General features: G+C 40.7%; 1 protein-coding gene across 4 annotated transcripts in view; it reads right to left on the bottom strand.

Annotated features, from left to right (window-relative positions):
• The window catches only part of GRIK1 (glutamate ionotropic receptor kainate type subunit 1), a 162,673-nt gene that overhangs the window by 5,241 nt on the left and 137,016 nt on the right, over nt 1–20,416 (bottom strand). For 2 of the 4 annotated variants that reach the window (XM_064152391.1, XM_064152394.1), the window contains 5 exons: nt 19,518–19,636; nt 15,224–15,441; nt 9,815–10,040; nt 4,541–4,791; nt 2,346–2,511 (listed from right to left, as the gene is read on the bottom strand). In XM_064152391.1, the coding sequence (XP_064008461.1) occupies nt 2,362–2,511; nt 4,541–4,791; nt 9,815–10,040; nt 15,224–15,441; nt 19,518–19,636 (964 nt within the window). In that variant the 3' untranslated portion in view covers nt 2,346–2,361. The remainder of the gene's footprint in view (nt 1–2,345; nt 2,512–4,540; nt 4,792–9,814; nt 10,041–15,223; nt 15,442–19,517; nt 19,637–20,416) is intronic. The other 2 variants (XM_064152392.1, XM_064152390.1) reach the window with 1 other exon arrangement.

Genomic DNA, 20,416 nt, shown 5'->3' on the forward strand with positions numbered 1-20,416 from the left:
TCTATGCAGGATTCCTCCCAGGTGTCATGCACTCCATGAGAGATGCTATGGGCTGTACCCTCTCCAAGCCCCACTGCTAACTTGAAGGTACCTGCCTCTTTCTGGTGCCACAAAAAGCTTGCGAAAAATGCCTTTGAAAACATAGTTTCATTAGTACTCAAGTGGCATGCCACCTCTTTACTGCCCCAGCTGCTGGCATAGATGCTAAGGAGCAAGTAAGGCTTTTTTAACAACCCTTTTTGTAGCTAGGTATTAAGCTCTGTTAGGAAAAGGAGCTGCTTTGTGATTCCCAGAAGCAAGCTGAAACGTGTGAGAATCATAGAATCAGCTAGGTTGGAAGAGACCTCCAAGATCATCCAGTCCAGCCTAGCACTCAGCCCTATTCAGTCAACTAGACCCTGGCACTAAGTGCCTCATCCAGTCTTTTCTTGTTTGTGGGACTGCTAGACACAGGGACATGATGACTGTTATTAACAATGCAACTCTTTCATTGACAGGTATGAAAACGTTTACCCCAAAAGTAACAGAGCATTTCTGAATTATTCAATTCATCTAAAAAAACTATCAGAAAATTGGTTGCAGCTGCAACCCAGAGCATGTCTTGTGCAGAGCAAAGATGGAGATAATCATATTAGGAATTTTCTTTCTCCTCTGATAGTTGAAAGAATCTGAATTTAATTAGTTTTAAGCCTCTTCTACTGGGAAACTGCAAACAAAAGTGTTTTCTTAAGTTGGGAATACAGAAGATGTAATTCAGGCTTTTTCTGGTAAGAAGGTTCATTTTATGAAAACCCAAAGCTTTCAAAGCCCTATTCAAACAAGTTAAAATGCCATTTTGAGCAAGACAATCTCTTGCAGTGTCTGGAATGAAGCACAAATATTCATGTACATGGCAGAGGGTTGGTATAACTGAGCTATAAGCACAGAAAGTACTTAAGCTTACTGCCAGCATAAATAATGCTGACCAAGAATTGTACCACAAATAGAAAGAAAACCCAAGTCACTGTATGCTCTGACTTTTCTCAGGAACCACGTATGAGAGAACCAATTCAAGAAAAGAGCAGAGATTCACTGCAGCACTTCAGCAACTGAGTGTGAAGGCATCCACTTGAACAAGTTTTCTAATTGCAGCAGAGTCCACAAATGGCCCCTCAATAGAACAGATCATTAACTCGTCTGACGAGGAGGAACTGCAGCAGGCAAAAAAACGTCAAGTAGGTGCAAGGGGTGGGAAATGAATTGGTGAAATTGGTGGTAAGATGGAATATAAGGAAAACCAGATAGAAGTTAATCAGATTTTGAAAATGTGGTTGTTTGTCACGGCCCATGACATCTTAGGAGCTAGCATTTCTGTAATTTTTGTGTGTCTCAAATTGCTGTCGTATGTTTTTGGTGGCAACAACAGCTACAGTCCATTGTTTCCTGCCCTGTCAGTCCCCAGACTAGTTGAGGACTACAAGAAATCAAACTGTTATCCATCCAGGGCATGAAACAATCCAAGTATCAATCTAATACACAAAAGTTTCCTTGTGCATTTCAGTATGCGAAGCATTGCCAAGACTTTACTGTCTGGTTTAAGTTGATATCCTGATCTTGCCATAAAGGAGTGTTCCATGTTGCAAAGCCTGAAAATAGTGAACGTCATAAATTGTTCAAGCCAGCCAAAGGAATTATCTTGTGAATGGTATATACTGGGATGCCTTAGAGTGCTTTTGTTAAAGATGTTCTCAAGTGTTAATGATTACATGGCACAAATGTAACCGATAGCTATGAGTTTGTGCTATGATAGTTACTTGGAGTCTTTAGTTAATGCATTTTAAATGGATTTTAAATTCATCAGACATTGACAGTGGGAGTAACAAATGCCAGCTAAAAGTCTCTGCCCATTTATAATAGGGGTTCAGAAAGTTAATAGAATCCTGCAGGTTATTTTCTGAGGTTTATAAAGAACTGCCTGGCCCACTTGCTGAATGCTTTGGCAGAGACCAAGTATAATATTTTCCATTAATTTATTCAGATGCAGTGGGAGATGAAAAAGAGGTAAATACTTTTTCTTACCTGAAGAAGGTGAATTACTCCATGAAATGATAAGATGACAATTGTACATAAAGACTGTGGTAATTTTTACAACCTGCTACAGGCTGTTGCACTCACTCTTCACTGTAGGTATAATTATTTTCTGTGATATGCATTTAAACTGCTCACATTCCCAGGACTTGGACAACTTGTGTTTGATAAGCTTACCTCCTGCTGAAGCAAGAGGTGCTTTGAAGTCATTAACTATGTGTTGGTGAGTGCAAGCTTTGCCATTATGTGCAGTGCTTAATGCTTTCCATTGAACACACCTTTTTGCTTTCCTGACTATACAGTGTGAATTGAGGGCTGTGTTCGAATCCCTCGCTCCTCCCGGATTAACTTGCCACAGTCTAACTCCGTAGATAAGGTGGTGCCAGAGGTGGAGTTGGAAGGATGAGTTTGCTTACATTGTAGTCCATAAAAGAAACAAAAGGCCTTGCATGCAAGAAAAGAAAAATGGAGAAAATAAATAAATGAAAGAAGCAAAATTAAAAGCAAATATGAGAATGAGACTCAAAAGCTATATAAAGCAAAAGAGATCCTATTTAAGGAAAAAGAAAAGTCATAGATTGCATTTGACTCATGCTTTCAATTAGCTAAGCGATAATATGCACAACACAGCACTTTCCAACTAAGCATCTTATTGCACCAGAATAGAAATACAACAGAGAGAAATGAGAAAGTCACACTGGAATAGCTGATATTCCACTTTCTGTAACATTACTTTTGGAAAAGAAGTAGGAGGCTACATGAACTCACTTAAAGATCGTAATTATGAAGAGACTGCCCATAGCAAGGAACATATTGCTGTGGAACCATACTACGTTTAGAAATGGTGCCTGCATCTCTGAATATTATGCTATTCATCCAGCACATTGCTAAGTAAATTAAGACTTTCTTATGATGTAAAGTTTTAGATCTACTTTAACTATGACTTCAGGAATGCATTGCCTTCCCCTGACTCTGAGTTTAGAGGGTATTCTGTACCATATTAGCATTTATACTAAACATTTTAATTACATGAAGTTGTTCTCCCAAACATATTTGAAAGAGAGACCTCCTAAGACTTGAATGAACCAAAGATATTGTTGCATTCTTCATGCATTTTACACTAAAACCATTCTATGGGATTTAAGTACTAATCAAAAAGATCCCATAGGTGCAAAATACATTCATCCTTTAACTCAGATATATTAAAAAACAGGGACACTTTGACTAATATGCCTTGCATTAATATGCCTTGCTCCACATCAACTGCATCTGTTGCATGGAGACATCACTGTTGCCTTTAAAGCAGACTTGCTCAGGCACATGTGGAAATGTGCCTCTGAACTTGGGTTCAAAATGTTCTTTCTCGTCACACTCAATCCTGCTGCCTTCATTAGTGCTATTTTCCTCAATCATAATTTCTGGCATTTCTGCCATCCTTCTTGCAGGATTACACCTTGAATGAAGAAGCTGAACTGCCCATGGAAAAGCTCCTGCCTTTCCTATCTAAAAGTGCAAAGTAAGTTTAAACTACTCACTTGGAACTAGATAGTTTAAGTCTAGAAACCTGAAGTTAGGTGACATGAGCCTATGTCTTGATGATTGCATAGAGATGCTGTAGTACAATGTGGCCATCCCTACACTAAGTCCTGTTTAAGTGAAGAGGATCAGGACAACTACAGCTGTTGAGCCACCCAGGGTCTAGGACATAGCCAGAACCAAACCTGTACCAGGGAAGGCAGCCAGACAAAAAGAGTTGGCAGACAACTTCAAGAATGGACTCCAAGTTGCTGCTCATGCCTTGTTTCTTTTGCAGTGGCTGTTGGTTTGGGAAATGGCTGTTTACACTCTGTTTTAAGGATTGATTCTATTGCACAAACTGCTGTAATACTCAAGGCATGATTTATATGTAGCATTTATTTTGTTTTCCAACTGCCCTTTTAAATTGCTCATTACACTCCAGTGGAGCTTTAACCAGAATTTCTTTAGCTCCATATTCTTTACTGAGGCATCCATCACCTTTCAGTAGATCTCCCTGTTTTGAAGTGTATGTTTCAGTGCAGTGTGCCAACCCTTGGCTGTGAAATAAATGCTTTCTAGAGCAAGAGAAAAATACACTTCAGGATTTGAAAGAACATTCCTGTTGTTATTCAAAGGGCTGATGCTAATGCCATGTAAGAAAAAAAAATCCAGTCGTGTTTTATTCCTTTCAGTGTAATTTATACTTAAAATCTTAAAGATCAATCAGAAAGTCTTCGAGAAATTAATTGCTCTTGTTTTACGCTAATTGGACCATGGGTGAGGTACTTCCCTGTCCTTATTAATAAATGATTTGTCTTTAGTGCCAGAAATGCATTGTGAGAGTTCTGCAATACAAAATCTGCACTCCAGCAAAGACATGTATAATGCAGCCACCGCCACATCCACAAACCTCAGCCTTCCAGAAGCACAGGCAAGCTGGAAATGGATGACTCACCTGCTCAATATCACTGTTTTTCCTAGATTTATATATAAATTCACCAATGGCTACAAAGACGGAAAGAACAAGCCCTGCAGCGAGCACTATGAAGATGCCCCCAATATTCTCCACCCCAAGAGCGCTGGCTTCTTTGCTGTCCTCCTCGGGGCAGCCGTTTCCTCGCCACCACTTTTCCTTCATCATGTGTAGCTTTCCCTCCTCCTGGAGCTGGAGAATGGCGATGGTGATCTTGTCTCTGTAAGGAGACCCTGCAAAGTAAGAGCAAGATCCATCAGAGCTGATGAAGTGCAAAGTGAAGGAAGGTAGGGAACAAGCTGCTGCTGCCTGAAGTAAAAGATTGATTAATCAAGATTGATTATTCCAGCTAGAAAGGCATGGCTTCTCTTTGACTGCAGTGGGGAAGAGGACTATATCACAGAATCACAGAATATCAGGGGCTGGAAGGGACCTCAAAAGATGATCTAGTCCAACCCTCCTGCCAGAGCAGGATAACCTATACCACATCACACAGGAACACATCCAGGTGGGTTTTGAACACCTCCAGAGAGGGAGACACCAGAACTCCACTGGGCAGCCTGTTCCAGTGTTCTGTCACCCTCACAGCAAAAAAAATTCTTCCTCATGTTAATATGGAACTTCCTATGCCTCAAATTCCACCCACTGCCCCTTGTCCTGTCATTAGGCATCACCAGGAAGAGCCTGGCTCCATCCTCCTGGCACTCACCTTTTACATATTTATAAACATTAATGAGGTCACCTCTCAGTCTCCTCTTCTCCGAGTTAAAGACCCCCAGCTCCTCTGTCTCTCCTCGTAAGAGGGATGTTACATTACCTTAATCATCTTTGTGGGTCTGTTGGTGTCTGGCCTGGGGACTGAAAAGCACAAGGCTCCTTTGGTGCAATTATTTGTTTGATAACTCATTATAATTTCTAGGATCTACTACTGAGGTTTATTTAAGCCTTGTCTGTGGGTTTTCTTGCTAAGTAATTCCTCCATATCATGTTTGAATATTGCTTTGAGCATCCTTTGAGACTTCCTGCTTTGCATCTCTTCTATTTACTTCCACATCTGTCTATTTTCCCTACTGCATGTAAAATAAGTAGCTAAGAAAAGCCCACAGCCAGTCAGATACCTTCTTGTCTCAATTACATCTGAGTGAGACCACAACTCCACTTCAGTTACCTTACAGCTTATAAGAACACAAGGCAGCCAAGTCTTTTTCACCATGACTTGCCACAATTTTGGCACTGCAAGCTGAAGATAGGAACAATTCCTTGTTTTTTATTTGCCAGCCAACAGCTTGCTAAATGATGTGTCTTCAGGCTTAGCAGCATTAATGGGTGTGTACAGTACCTGATAAATAGTGGAGTCATGTTGGGTGCTTCAATCTGTTTAGATTTTCCTCTCATGCACTCTGCTCTGCCTTTCAATCTTCCAAAATCTGTGCTGCCTGTAAGTACTTCCAGTTAACTTATGCTGTTGCAGAAACAAAACTCTGTAGCCCTACAGGACCTGCTTCTGGAGCACTGTGCTGCCTAGTTAAAGACAATTGCTAGCAATTATCTTCACCTGTGTTACTAGAAGTTCTCAACTACATTAACAGAAATCCTGTTATTAATTACAACAGGCAAGCGGAAGTTAGTTTTGGCATTATGAGAGAGGTTTTTCTTTATAGGGCAAGGATTTTATAATAGCACACCAGAGAGGGTTGCAAGAAGTGCTCTTTGGATCTAAAACTATATATCCATCCTCAAATCCTGCCGTGTTGGGCTTCCCACAGTTGGAAGCATTGAGTGTCTGGGCTGAAATAACACCACTAGTACTTTTTCCACGTAGCTAACTACCATCTGTCCTCTCATCTCCTGTAGGTTATTAGTAAGACTATTTTCTTCAGAAGCAATTTCACCAAAAGTCACATTTTGCTGCAAATTAAAGGACTCACAATTCTCAATCTGATCACGATAAACAAACTTGTAAGGCAGAATGTGTATCAGAATTTCAGTGTTGGTGTGGCACATGTAGATGTGGACACCCCAGAAAAATCTCACTAGGTACCACTTTTGTGCCTTCATGTGTCTTGGAAATCTGGCCTCACAGCTTCAGTTTTGTATCTTGTATTGTCATGCAGGACATTATTAAAAATAATTGCACCTTGAATGCAAGGTCCCTCTCTGCTTTCCATTTTCTTTAGCCCACAGCATTGTCTGAAGAGAATCAATGTGAACAAACATTCCAGTTTTTCATTTGTTGTGCCAACACTTAGCTATTTTTCAGTGTATCTTACTGCCAGCACTAAGACATGCTGTGACCACAGCTGCCAAGAGACATGTGTCAGCTTATACAAAGTCCATCTGGGAAGCCAGCAATCAGCAGCACTACTCGAGGTAGCCAGCTTTGAAAGGAGAGTACACTTGCTGTAAGAATAGATGGTTTCTATGCATGCTGTTAAAGAACCCAAAATAAGCACAATAGAAAACAAAATAGAAACATTGTCTTTGCACAGAGAAGTGAATTATTACTGCTGAAAACAGCAGTGCCACTCTCAGAAGAAAGAGCAGAATTGTTTCTGCCTTAGGAGAGGTTTGTCATCCTGATAGCTGGAGTCTTTTAGGACTAATCTATTTTGCCTTATCTGAAAAGACATAGCTGTTAGGTAAAGTGCAGCAGCCTGAGTCACAATGCAGGATCTGTGGGGATGTTTATTCTTTCATGTGATGTTTATGCTGCCAGCAGGATTATCACAATTCATCTGGAGGGTAACAGGTCCATCTATATTTCTATGCATTCTTTTAAAGTTTATCAAGTGCACTTGGAGTGCTGGATTCATGACGTTTTATTGGGGAGCACTAAAACTGCACACAAATCCATCTCAACACCTCTTTGAATATTCAGCATACACTTTATGGCCTCTGAGCTATTAACAACCTACCTCTTAGGCCAAGAAATGCAGCTATCCACTTTCTTAGCAGACTCCCAAGTAACTGGTAATAGCTTTAGTGTTAAAATCACTCACGTCAGCACTGGTGCTGATACTCAAATTAATACCTGCCCTGACATCTATAATAATGTTGCTTTCCTCAACTGGCTTCCTTCCAGCACAACATTTTGCACAGGTTTTGCCTAGAGGTGCCTTTGCTGCAGCAGTACTTCCAGCATGCATTAAAATCAGCACCAACTGTTGCTGCAGATTTTTCATTAGTAATGGTCTTTGCCAAGAATTCGGTGAAAGCTCTACTCTCTCTGATCCATCAGCTCCATAACAAACATAAATGGAGATGTTTGTTGATGCACTTAATCTTTATCCTAACTCAGCACAAAGTAGGAAGACAGCCTGTATCTGCTGGGGTTTATTTGCAGAAGATGCTCTGGTAAAAGACTACTTTTCCTGGATTCGCAGATCTTCTGTAAATTCTCCTTCCTGTCTCTTTGGGAACTAGTGAAGATAATCTGCCTATTCACTGGAAATTTTGGAGTGAAAGGTGTACTTCTGCTGCTGTAAACCCTGCTTGTGCACCTCCTGAAGGAGTTAATGCAGACCAGTTAAGACTTGAACAAACTTTGATATTAAGGGTTGCAGCTGTACTTTCTTTCTCCATATAGCTTCTGCACTTAATAGTCTTGAATGCTATACAAAAAACAATGGAGTCATAGAATCATAGAATCAGCCAGGTTGGAAGAGACCTCCAAGATCATCCAGTCCAACCTATCTCCCAGCCCTATCCAGTCATCTAGACCATGGCACTAAATCCCTCATCCAGTCTTTTCTTGAACACCTCCAGGAGCAGTGCCTCCACCACCTCCCTGGGCAGCCCATTCCAATGCCAATCACTCTCTCTGGGAAGAACTTCCCCAGCACAACTTGAGACTGTGTCCCCTTGTTCTATTGCTGGTTGCCTGGGAGAAGAGATCAACCCATCTGAATAGTGGAAGAATCTTCATGGTGTATCTTTTTTCAAATGAAATCAGTCATTTAAGAATTTAAGATGTCTGATAGTGCTTAGAGATATCTATTCCCCTGAATTTTGCTGGTTGTCCTTAAGAAAAAAAACAAAACCAAGACAAATTTATCCTATAAGAAACATGTCATAAATATATTTCACAGCTGTATTTCCAATGGATGCAGTCTTTCTGAGGCTTACCATCTGTTCCAATTATTCCTTCTTTGTTCTTGGTTTAAAGTGTGGCAGCTTTATAACAGCAATGAATCTCTAGCCATACAATTGTCTTTATTTGGGATTTTAGCTTTTGTATTATTTTCCTCAGGGTAAGAAGACTGTTCTCACCCAGCCAGCAGAAAAATATAGTTAAAGAGTTATCTATATGACAATCTGTCTGTGGTACTCAGTAGCATAAAGAATCACAGTTCAAAGTGCAGTGCTGTTTCTCCCTTATTTATGTCTGGTCTACCAAGCAACTGATGGACCAAATCTGTGTAAACTGATATTGCCTTGAATAACTCCCCTGAAGACAGTAAAACTGCATAGCTACTAACTGAGTGTGGTGTTGCAAATGCATGTATGAGCAGTGTGAAGAAGTACTTTATGCAGGAAAAAGATCTGGCTGCCCAGTTACCAATTATTCACAAGAACGCAGCACAGAAAACTCAGGCACTTTCTGTTCCTCTGAAAACTCTTGAAAAGTGCACTGGATATGCTAAAAAAGGAAAGGGTCTGCTAGAAAGAGTTCACAGAGACTGGGAGTCTTAAGACTCTGCTTAGCTCAACACACTGAAATCACTTGTACATATGCAAACCCTTGCAATTGCTTCTCACTATTCTTACGTGTTGCTCTGAGGACATTCTATAAATGATAAATTTATCTCCTTCCATGCATCTTTCTTTGGGATGCATATGCTGGACATAACATTTATCCTGCCCACTTCCATCTTCCCAGAGACACTGCCTGATTTCTCAAACTTAGCTGAATTTCAGTAAAAATTTCAGTATGGATTTCAGTACAAAATTCAGCACAAACTTCATTTCAGAGTGATTAGTACACAGCATACCCAGTTTGGTATGAATGGATGCTCCTGAAGGAAAGCTGGTCACTCGACCTTTTTCTGCAGATGTAGCCAGCACTGCTCTATTTCCCCTTGCTTGCAGAAACTGTGTGCAGATGAGCAGGGCAAGAGTAGATGTTTTGCCTATGCTCTGTTCCACACAGAAGGGTTTCTAAAAGACTAGGATGTGATTCAAATGGCTATCATCTAAACTTCTGAGGGAGACAACGCTGAGTGTGCTTCACAACACCCGTGCTGGAAAGCATCTTACCGATAGGGGTTCCCACGCCGTACCCTTTCGAATCAATTAGCCCCCCAATCTGGGTGAGATTGCAGTTTCTCTGAGTCACATACTCTATGCTGGTTGACTCCATTAACAGTGCATAGTCCGTCGTAAGCACACGCTGAATTCCTTCATCATTGTTCTTCACCAGCGCTGTCTGCTGCCTGCTGCTCATGAACGCCCACATCTTCTCATATGTTGATATTTTGGATTTCTAAGGAGGGAAAACAGGGGCACAGAATCACACCAGCACCCAAAGTATGTTTGTAAAATATTCCTCAGCCTTATGTTGTGACTGATGCAAACAGCAGATTTCAAATAAAAGACAATTGGTAGCAGGATTTTCCTTCCCACAGTCTTTCTCTCTTACTGCATTTTATGCTGAGGAATCTCTTTTTTCACTTGCTTTACAGTGCCATGAACTTCTTCACTAGCATGACTGTGAATGTTTAGAAATTTTTCAGACATGGATTTTTTACATAGATTACTGTACATAACCTAGATAAATCAGTGCATCTGGACACTGCTGTACTCAGAAGCTGTGCTTCTGCCTGTGAAGACAAATACTCTATTACAAAAACCTGATGATGAAGAGAGCACTGTCTCTTTGGTATCAATATCGCTGGCTAGAAGTCATATACTTTAAGGATAAAGCTTGAGAAACAAACCCAAAGCAGCTTCTGACCCTGCCCAGGGACATGTTGGAGCCCTGTGCCTGCTACCTGCAAGAAGTGATATGCATAAACCAAAAGACCTTCAAGCACTTGCATGGTACTAACACAACCAAATGTCTCTCTTCTTTCATGGTCTCAAGCATCATTAAGGGCACAATGTTGATTTTGGATTAAATATCAAGGTAGATCTACAGATAGCTGGACCGTTAGAAACCAACAACAGAAGTAATTTTGTCCCAAGGTGGCAAAGCCAACCGATGATGAGGAACTGCTCTGTACTGCAGCCTAGCATGAGCCAGACACACACAAATCAACTCTTTTATGTAAACATGAGTTGAATGTCCTCCACATAGACAGAATTAGCCAGGTCGGAAAAGACCTTCAAGACCAAGTCCAACCTATTACCTAACACCATCTAATCAACTAAACCATGGAACTAAGTGCCTCAGCCAGTCTTTTTTTAAACACTTCCAGTGACAGTGACTCCACCACCTCCCTGGGCGGCCCATTCCAATGGCCAATCACTCTTTTTGTGCAGATTTTTTTCTAACATCCAGCCTAAACCTGTCCTGGTGCAGTTTGAAGCTGTGTCTTCTTGTTCTGTCACTGGTTGCCCGGGAGAAGAGACCAACCCCCACCTGGCTACAACCTCCTTTCAGGTAGTTGTAGAGAACAATAAGGTCTCCCCTGAGCCTCCTCTTCTCCAGGCTAAACAACTCCAGCTTCATGCACTTATGTTTTGGGCCATTATATTCTCACTTCCCTCATGGGCCTTATCTTTGGTTTACAGCTATCATGGCTGATTTTAAACTCACCATGTGCAAATCATATATGCATATTAAACACCAGTGCATGAGGGATTCTTGTGTGAAGCTGATTTTGATTCTTTTAAATTTAAATGCTAATATACATCACCTGCAAATTCAATACCTGTCAATTTTGCCTGAATTCCACCTAGGTTTGGTGAGTCACAGGATAACACAAAACTCTGAAGAAGATTAAGTGGCTCTTTACTAATAGAAACCATTTTTACTACTCAGTTGAGAATACATTTTGAAACCACTGATAGATTTATGCAGTAGATTGAGTCTGCATGGATATATTCTTTATTCAGACAAGTCTGAAAAAAAGATCCTAGCCTCTCAACTTGTCAACTCCCTCTTTTTTTTTTCTTTCAGGATAGATCATATGACAAATTCTAGGCTTTGAATTCTCATTGTTTTAAGTGGAAAAATGTCTGGACATCAAAAAGAGGTGGCAAGAGCTGCGTCACAAGGAAAAAAACTACTATCACGGAGGGTCAAGAAAGCAATGGAAGATTTAGAGAGGTATTTGAAACTCAGTAGAATGGAGAAGTATGTGCCTGACACAATTTGTGGATATGAAACACCTTGCCTTCAGTTGGAATTTTCCTAAATTTGGATATGTACAAAAATAGTGAATGCTGCCTAAGGTACTTCTGGCTTGCCTACCTAGAATCCCATACCCTTACTCTTTAATTGTACAGGCCCTGTTTTCTGGTTACTTTCACCTAGTATAGCCAGATCTGAGGTCTCTGTAAAGCAGGAGACTGGTTCTGTAGGTTACTTCAGTTAGAACTATATTTTTCCCCTAAACAATGTCAATTGCCTTTTTTTTTCCCCAATCCCCTTGCTACTTAGCCAGAAGGCACAGTTTCTGCAGAAACTTTCTTGAAAATACTGTCTCTTTAGCAGTGTTTTTTCTGAGAACACTATTACACCAGGGATACCAGTGTGCATCAGTCAAAATTAGTGGAAAATCACAACTGTTAGCATATGAGTTATACACAAGACTAAAATATTACCTAAGTTTGAATAAAGTCAAACAGAGTTCTCAGCAAAGCAGTGGAAGTACCTTGCTGTTCTTGTATTATTCCCATCCTGCATCCCACCCAGTGGATATAATGTGTAATATCTTTCAGGGGTTTCCTGCTGCTACTTTAGAGCACCAAGTCCAAAACCAAAACTTTTAAAAATCTACTTCATGATAGGAGTTTTTTTTCTGCACTTGATGTCTTCAGAAATCCTTTTGCCATGTGGTGTGTCCTACTGTTCTGAAAATAAGACTCTTCTATAGTCTTTGCCTCTTGTGTCCTACATGACAGTCACTCTCTTGTTCCTGTCTTTCATAGCGAGGAATATCTGGAGTGTCATGGTTTTGCTTTAAAAACACATTGTTCTGAAGAAGCCTACTGTTTCTCTTGGTTTAAATACTGGGTATAGCCTATAGATAAATCAAACACTGCAAAACAAGGAGCACTTGGACTATTGGCCTCTTTCCTTCTGCAATCCAGCCCTGCACTACACTCCTGCAGGGCATTTTTACTGCTGTTGCACCTGCTCTTCCTAATTCCCTCTTTCCATTTCTCTTCCCCTGCTGCTATCAGTTCAGCACTCTCAGGTGTCAGGATTGTCTCTGCAGCACAGGCTGCCCATCACGAAAAGCACCTTTCACCTCAGTTCAGCTCCTCCAGCCTGCACATTGCAAGGACATGGTGGTCAGGGAGTATTCCTGGGCATTGGGGTGCTACCAGAGCCCGTCACATCATGGATCAGCCTGAGGGAAACCATCCAGGCCAGGGCAGGACTTCACAATTCCCCCAAAAGAGGCAGAGTTATTTCTGGCATCTTCTCTAGAATCACTGCAGCAAACTCACTTCTTCTTAAGCTATACTGTGATGCACATGCAGTACAGGAACAGGAGGAACTCTGTCCAGAAATCCCTGCTTCTGCCTTCTAATTCCCAGGTCTCTCACTGTGGTGTGTGTGTACTTACTTAAGTAGTATGTGCAATATTTCACAGTCCAAGAGAGGCAAAGTCATGCCCTTACACGGCACAGCCTTCCTTTTGCATACACAAGTATGTATTATATTTAGTGTACACAGACCTGCTCTGTGATTTCTTAAGTTTCAAACAGCATAAAGAAATTCTAATCTTGTGAAAATCTTGATGGGCATCTGTAATAAAAGTAACATCTCCTATATAACACAGTGTGTGTCTCACTGGTTTGTAAACACGATAAATCCTATTTTTTCATGCATCTCTCACTATGTCACCTTCATTCTGCCAGCAAATCTGTCTCTATTCTGTATGAAAGCTCCTGTCTTTCACTTGTGCTTTTGTACACGCATATTCCAGGCACAAGTAATATAGCATGTATAGCATATAAATATTGAATAGCTTTGCCTGACTTGTTTTAAAGCCTGCAAATTTTAACACTGGGGATTAGCAGTGAAAGAAAAAGAACTGGAAACAGCTCTAGAAATTTGTTCTGAACTTCCCACGTTGAAATTCAGAAGCTGCCTCCTTTAATACAAAACAAACACGTGGAAGCAACTGGGTTTGATATTTTCTCTCTGGTGCTAAATTTGACTTCAGAGTAAGAATGGCAGTGGCTGTCTTTGGGCAGAGATCTTTTAGACCAAGGGAGTTTTCTAGAGTCCTTCAGAAGGCTGCATAGCGGCTTCCTCCTGCCTTATATTCCTGATGAGAGTTTGGTACTTGCCTTATCCAGTTTCCAGGAATATCTCCAGATTGGTTTCCCAGCTTATCTAAATAGAAATGTCAGCTCACCATTTGACTATAATGAGGCTCTGAAAAATACTGTATTTTGTACGTTCCTTTCAGCATGGAAACATTTCTATTCAGTTACAGGAAAGCCATTACAACTGCAGTTCACCCTTAACATCTCCATTAGGAGTAGCCTTACCATCAGACCTGTTACACCACTGACACATCCTTCATGAGCATTACTTGTTTTGAGAGATGACCCAAATACTTTAGCCAAGATCCTTTTTGTGTGTAAACATTTTGCCTCACGTGGCAATATAAGGGCTTGTGGTTGAAGTAGGGAATTTGACTGGAGCAGGAGGAGAGAGGGTTCATTTGCGGCATGAATGATATTTTGCCCCACCTGTTCCTTCCCCACAGTGTCTCCTCCTCTTCACAGGCACTGCATACTTGGCTATCTATCAACATCATTCTTAGATGCTATGGTGAAAAGCATGATACTGGTTCATTCAGTGCTTAACATCCCTGCTGAGGCTACCAATGAAGCTGCTAATTAGTTCTAACTGTCACAGGAGTTTTGTGCATACATCCTGTATTTATACCCTGTTGGCTTTTACACTGACATTTTATGACATTAACCCATTCTGTATGTAATCAATAGTAATAAGAAAACCAAACCAACAAAAAAAAAACCAACAAAAAAAAAAGAGAAAATCTGCCATTATCTACAAAGCAATTAGCCACAGAAAATATTTTACTTACAGATGTGCTCCTCTGTGTGTGTATGGCCCACATATTAACAGTCTCTGTAATACTGCCCATGAACTATGTACAAAAAAGGGACAAACTTCCATTTTGACTGCCCGTAGTATTATTGAGGTACAAATGTGACCTTCAGAATTGTCTGGACAAGTAACCTGGAAAAGAATGTCCCCCAGATCCATGTCCTGTTTCATTTCAGACCACTTCATCAAAGGCATGGATTTTCCCTTCGCAGCAGAATCTGATTGTTTATCCATATGTCTTGGGAGAAATCTCCCATCTTTTAGAGCAATATTGCTGAAGGATTTGGGCAAATGATGTATTTACCTTTCAGGCTAATCCCTTCAAATGTCATGATTCTGCCTCACCATTCATTTCTGGAGAGCTGTGGGTCGGTCCGACTGCATGGAGCTGGCTCATGTCATCTTACCTTGAAGAAGGTCATTGTGGATCCATCTCTAACAGCCCCATACTCTATCTTGGTTTGCTTTGCCAAATCATCTGCTGAATCAATGGGGGATTCCATCCTCTCCACGGTCAGGAAGGCAGCCAGGTTGGCAGTATAGGATGAGATTATGATTAAGGTGAAAAACCACCATATTCCTCCAACTATTCTGGTAGAAAGAGCTTTGGGCATCAACTCTGATCCTGTTACAATACCATCAAAACAATCACATTATAATGATGCTGAAAGATGCTTTTCCTGATACCACAGGCTGGTTTTAGGTACAAAATGCTTTTATGAACTGTAGTATGATAAAATGGTTTAAACAATAATCTCACAGATGCACAGTGAACATTCAAATGGTAACAGACTGTGAAGGGGAAATATGCCATGATCCATGACAAACGGAATTATCCTTGGGTCTAAGCCCCGTTGCATCTCAGAGCTAATGCTCACTGTGCTATTTACCTCTTCCCTCTCCAGCAAGATATACTAGTGGTTTTGTCCATTTCTCTAATTGATTTTTGCCAGTATACTGTAATCCATTTTATAACCAGAGATCTTTAGCAGAATGCTATTCTGCTTACAAGCTATCTGGCAGAAATACCCTACAAGAGAAACGTGCCCTGTGCATCCTATTGATATACCTAAGCAGAAATAGGGTGATCAATATGGTTCAAATGAATTCATTAGCATATGTGAACCTGGGCTCAAAGCCCAGAACACATTTGGTTTGCATTTGAAAATTCAGAGGGTGAATGGACATACTGGTTGCATTTACAGGACAGTGTACTTAACACTCATTATTGCTGAAAAGATCTTAGCAGATCTGCCTGTGTGTCACACAAAGTGATCTGCCATAGTCATAAAACCCACAGAACAGCATGTTAAGTGCATTGAAATGCCTTGTAAGTAGCTCAGATAAACTGTATTTAAGCCCACAGATGCTTATATTTCTAAGCATTCCAATTCAAGTTTTGTGCCTTTTTTTTTTTCCCCTAGAGGCATCCTCACTGAACTTAATTCATTAGGTAGGATTCAGGGATCTGGTTCAGCAAAGCACTTAGAGAGCCACTTGAATATTTTTGCTATTGAAGTTAAGCCTTTGCATAATTACTCTGTTGATGAAGGGTGGACTTAAGAAAGTACTGTAGTGCCTGTGAATGGAGATCTCAGCACATAAAGTTTTTGAGGTAACAAACATATTTCAATTTACTGGACAAATATGTTGACATACTATCTCACTATCTCTCCCTACTTAACCATTTCTAGAGGAAACTTAAATATGTTACTGAGAATACATCCAGACTTTGCAAAAATTCTGAATGTGACTTTTTGGGCAAAGACTGAAAAGAGCAGAAACTTTCCAAGCAAATGGCAAACACATTTAACTTAACTTTGTAAACATATAGACATGTCTCTTAAAGGTCAAAGCTAAGCATAGCCCAAGGGTTTGAGTAGGTTGACAGAACTGCCAAACTACAAGCACAGATGCTCTACCTTTGCAGCCCTGTTTAGCCCTGGTGCTGCATGGATTTCAAATTAAGCCAGCAGCCTAAAAGCAAAAGCTCTTACTTGAAATTTCTGAGTCCAAACATGCTCATATCAAGAGCTGTAGCTCTATTTGGGTTTATGTTTGCAGTCTCTTGTACTTGCTTTTCAGATTAGACTTTTTTTTAATAAAATGAATTTTTATTTTTATTTTATTTTATCTTTGTTGTTGGTCTTAGGACAAGTGTGTGTTTACTTCTAAGCTGGGATTGACCTGCAAAAGCTGGCTTCTGCTAGTGCTGATTCAGGTCATCCCAAAGGTACTTTTTCTTTTTTTTAAGTTTAGACAGCAATATAATTTCTACACTTGGATCCTACTGCAATGCCATACACACTGACATATGCATCCCAGTAGAGCATAATAGCCAGATAACTTGCAACTATCTTAACAAGAGACCAGGAAATTTTCCAGCACAGCCTTACAGTGGCACAAGAGAGTAGGCGGAGAAGCCCTCTGTGCTCAATTTGTGGGGTGAGATGCCAAACCTCCTGTGACTTCCTGTAGCCAAAAACTGTTTGTGAAAAAGCAGCAGAATACATTCAGTTCAATTAATCTCAAAAATGCCCCAGTCTATGAATTATGCAGTGAGCTACAGTTCTGCTTTTGTGAGGTGCTGAGCACGCTCCAAACTGAACCAAGTTGGCCCAGCATCTTTTTTGATTACTCCCATGATTATTTCAATGTTCACCTTTTTGAAGGGTCTTGTTTCCAGCAAAAGGCATGTAATATATCATCCATGCTCTCTAGCTTCATTCTACACACTCTTCCTAACCAAATACTTCTGATCTGACCCACTGCCTGGATTAATTTGAGCTCTGATGGATTGCTACGCTTTCTGAAAATGAGATGCTGCAAACGAATTGGATGAAATGTGTCCTGTTTGGATGCTTTCAGAGTATGCATACCACAGCTAAGAATTTCAGGGGAAAAAGACATCTAAATAAAAACTTTGCTAGCAAGACTTGGGGTCATACACAATACTTGCTGAAGTCTCTCTAGTGCCTTTTTATGGCAAACATGACAGCCAATCCTGATCCAGACTTTGCTCACGCTCTGTAGAAAAGAGAAAGTCTGATCATCACATTTTAAAATTTAATAACAAGTGGCTTCCAATCAAGCATAACAAGAAGCTGCTGCCAACAAGAAAGAGTGTAACACCAGATGCAGAGTTTCACAACCATTCACATCATGTTCAAATGCTTCACATTAACAATGATGAACTTACAATCACACGCACCACAAGTCCGTACATGGAAACATTTGCGTTGCCTTACAAATGTTTTTCTTTCTTTCTTTTTGTTTTGGTTTTTTTTAATCTTCTTGAAAGACAAGCAGAGTCTGGTTGGGGCTGACTGTCATGTACCCAAGGTAGTGGTAACAGGCAGACACTGCATCCCACAGTTTGCTGTGGATGATGGTAAACTCCAAAAAAGGCAGTACAGTGAAACACAAAATCCTGGGGCACTTTCACACACAGGGTAATCACAGTTATATACACACACCTGCCTGATACTGTAAAACCTCAGCCTGTGTTTGACTGATAAAGTGGAAGAAACAAAACAAAACAAACCAGCTAAACTGAACAGCTCTTCCTTAATTCATCTTCCTTCAAAGTAATTTCTGTGAGGAAGCTCTGTGTCCTGTGCACCAATAGAAGCAAGTGCATCTTAGATACAATGCAAACTTATTCTCTTCTGTATCTAAGGAAAACTCCTTCTTGTGTTTTCTTTTTTGTGTTTCAGGCCTGTTAGAGAGGGAAGAATAAACTGTACCTGGATGAATGCAGAGATGGTTTTATACTCCTTACTTAAATGTTTAGGAATTTAATACCAAGGTACTGCTGGGCTTTCCTCTGGATTGCCTTTTTGGTTGTTGTCGAGGGGTGGGTTTGTTTTAGCTCGGCTTTGATTCAACTTGAAATGCTTGTGAGAATAACTTTTCCTTCTTTTCAGTGGAACCCAGTCCTGGTGAATAGTAATTTAATTGGAAACCTTAGAACATACATGCCATAAACAAATGTATTTAATTGTTTTGCTTCCATTTTGGAGTAAGCTTCACTGCCCTTCCTTGTCACCTGAGTAAAATGTCAGCTGTTTCCATAATCATCAGCAACAGGGACTTGTGACTGGGTTAAGGTAATGCTTCTAGGGTTGGATGCATTTACAGACTCATACCTGCAGAAAAGCCATTAAAAAAAACAAAGTTTTGGTTTTGGTTTTAAACAAAGTGTTTGACAAGTGCCAACAAACTTAACAACCTTTCTGGAGAAAGAGCATCTGTTTTGTTCTCTTGTTTGGTAGTTACAGTAACTGTTCTAGGATAGCTAAGGCTGTTACTGTTTCTGTTGGGATGGAGCCCAACATTTTCCTGTTGCCAAACCTCTTACACCAACAAACTCAATGAACTTCAGCATGAAGCACTTCATATCCCTCTTGTGATCATTTTGTGTTTCAGCTCCAGAAACTCCTGTGTGGCCCTGTCCACCTCCCTTTCTCTCAGATGCTTCTCCTTCCTGCTGCTGAAGTCCTTTTCTGAGTTTCACAGGTTCCCCTCATCTGCCTGCTCCCAGTTGCCATGGCACATAATTTTCTTCCTTTCTCCTATTGCTTAGTTCCTGACATCAGGTTTTACAGTATATGTTGTATTTACACAGGGTGGAGTTTACCAGCACTGAAGCCCTTGAGCAGACTGTGGGATGTGTGCAATAACGAAGTGTAACCGATGTACCTTGCTGCATGAGAGCTCCAACTCCAAACCAGAAACTATTTAGTAAAGTAAAATTGTTTTCCACCACATCTGAGTCTGGGTTGCACGGATGGGGGTTATACCACTCATATGGTGTAAACCTGTGGCAGTTAACAGAAACAATCTGTAAACATCAAATAGAGTACACACGGTGGCAGAAAACCTGCTGAACAATGCACAAAGCGAGGTGGTTAATGAAGGAAACAAGAAAAATTCAGCTGAAAGACTACCTGTGGGACATCTTGCAGTTGCTTCGTGCAAGCTGTGGAGCACCACTGCAATGCCAGAAGACGCTTTCACAGTCCTAGATTGAGCATAAGGGTACTCCATTTCTCTTCCTACTATGGAGTAAGAGCCCTCAAGGGTGAGGCTGCTATAGTGCCCAACATCCCTGCCTGTACTACTGACAGACAGATGTTTGCTGGGGGACAACTGGAAGCCATGTAGCTGCTCCTGGATAAAGTGTTTAGAAAATAATAACTGAGTAGTAGCCCTTTAAAAACAATAACTATCAGCTGTCTGTAGTTGAGATGCTGGATGTTGAATGTGCTTTCCCTGCACAAGGATTCTGTGGCAGTGGAAAAAAAAGACTGTTGATCGTTTGAAGGCATCTGGGAGCAATTGCAGTGCCTAAAAGCCATAGGTCCATGTTGTTGTCATTGCTGGGAGAGAATTACACAGAGAATTGCTTTTAATGGAAAAACTCTGCTCTATTCCCCATGCACTGTCCTGCAACAGCAAAACCGTGTCACTTCTGCTCTGCATAACACTTGGCTGAGCTACATTAAGAGCCATTTCTCCCCAAGGCACCTTGCCTGCTGCTCCTTTCCGCCGCTGCATGGTTTCCTGCACACTTTCTCACGAAGTTTATGAATTTAGCT

The sequence above is a fragment of the Pogoniulus pusillus genome, chromosome 12 (assembly GCF_015220805.1).
Source record: "Pogoniulus pusillus isolate bPogPus1 chromosome 12, bPogPus1.pri, whole genome shotgun sequence".
NCBI classification, from domain to species: Eukaryota; Metazoa; Chordata; class Aves; order Piciformes; family Lybiidae; genus Pogoniulus; species Pogoniulus pusillus.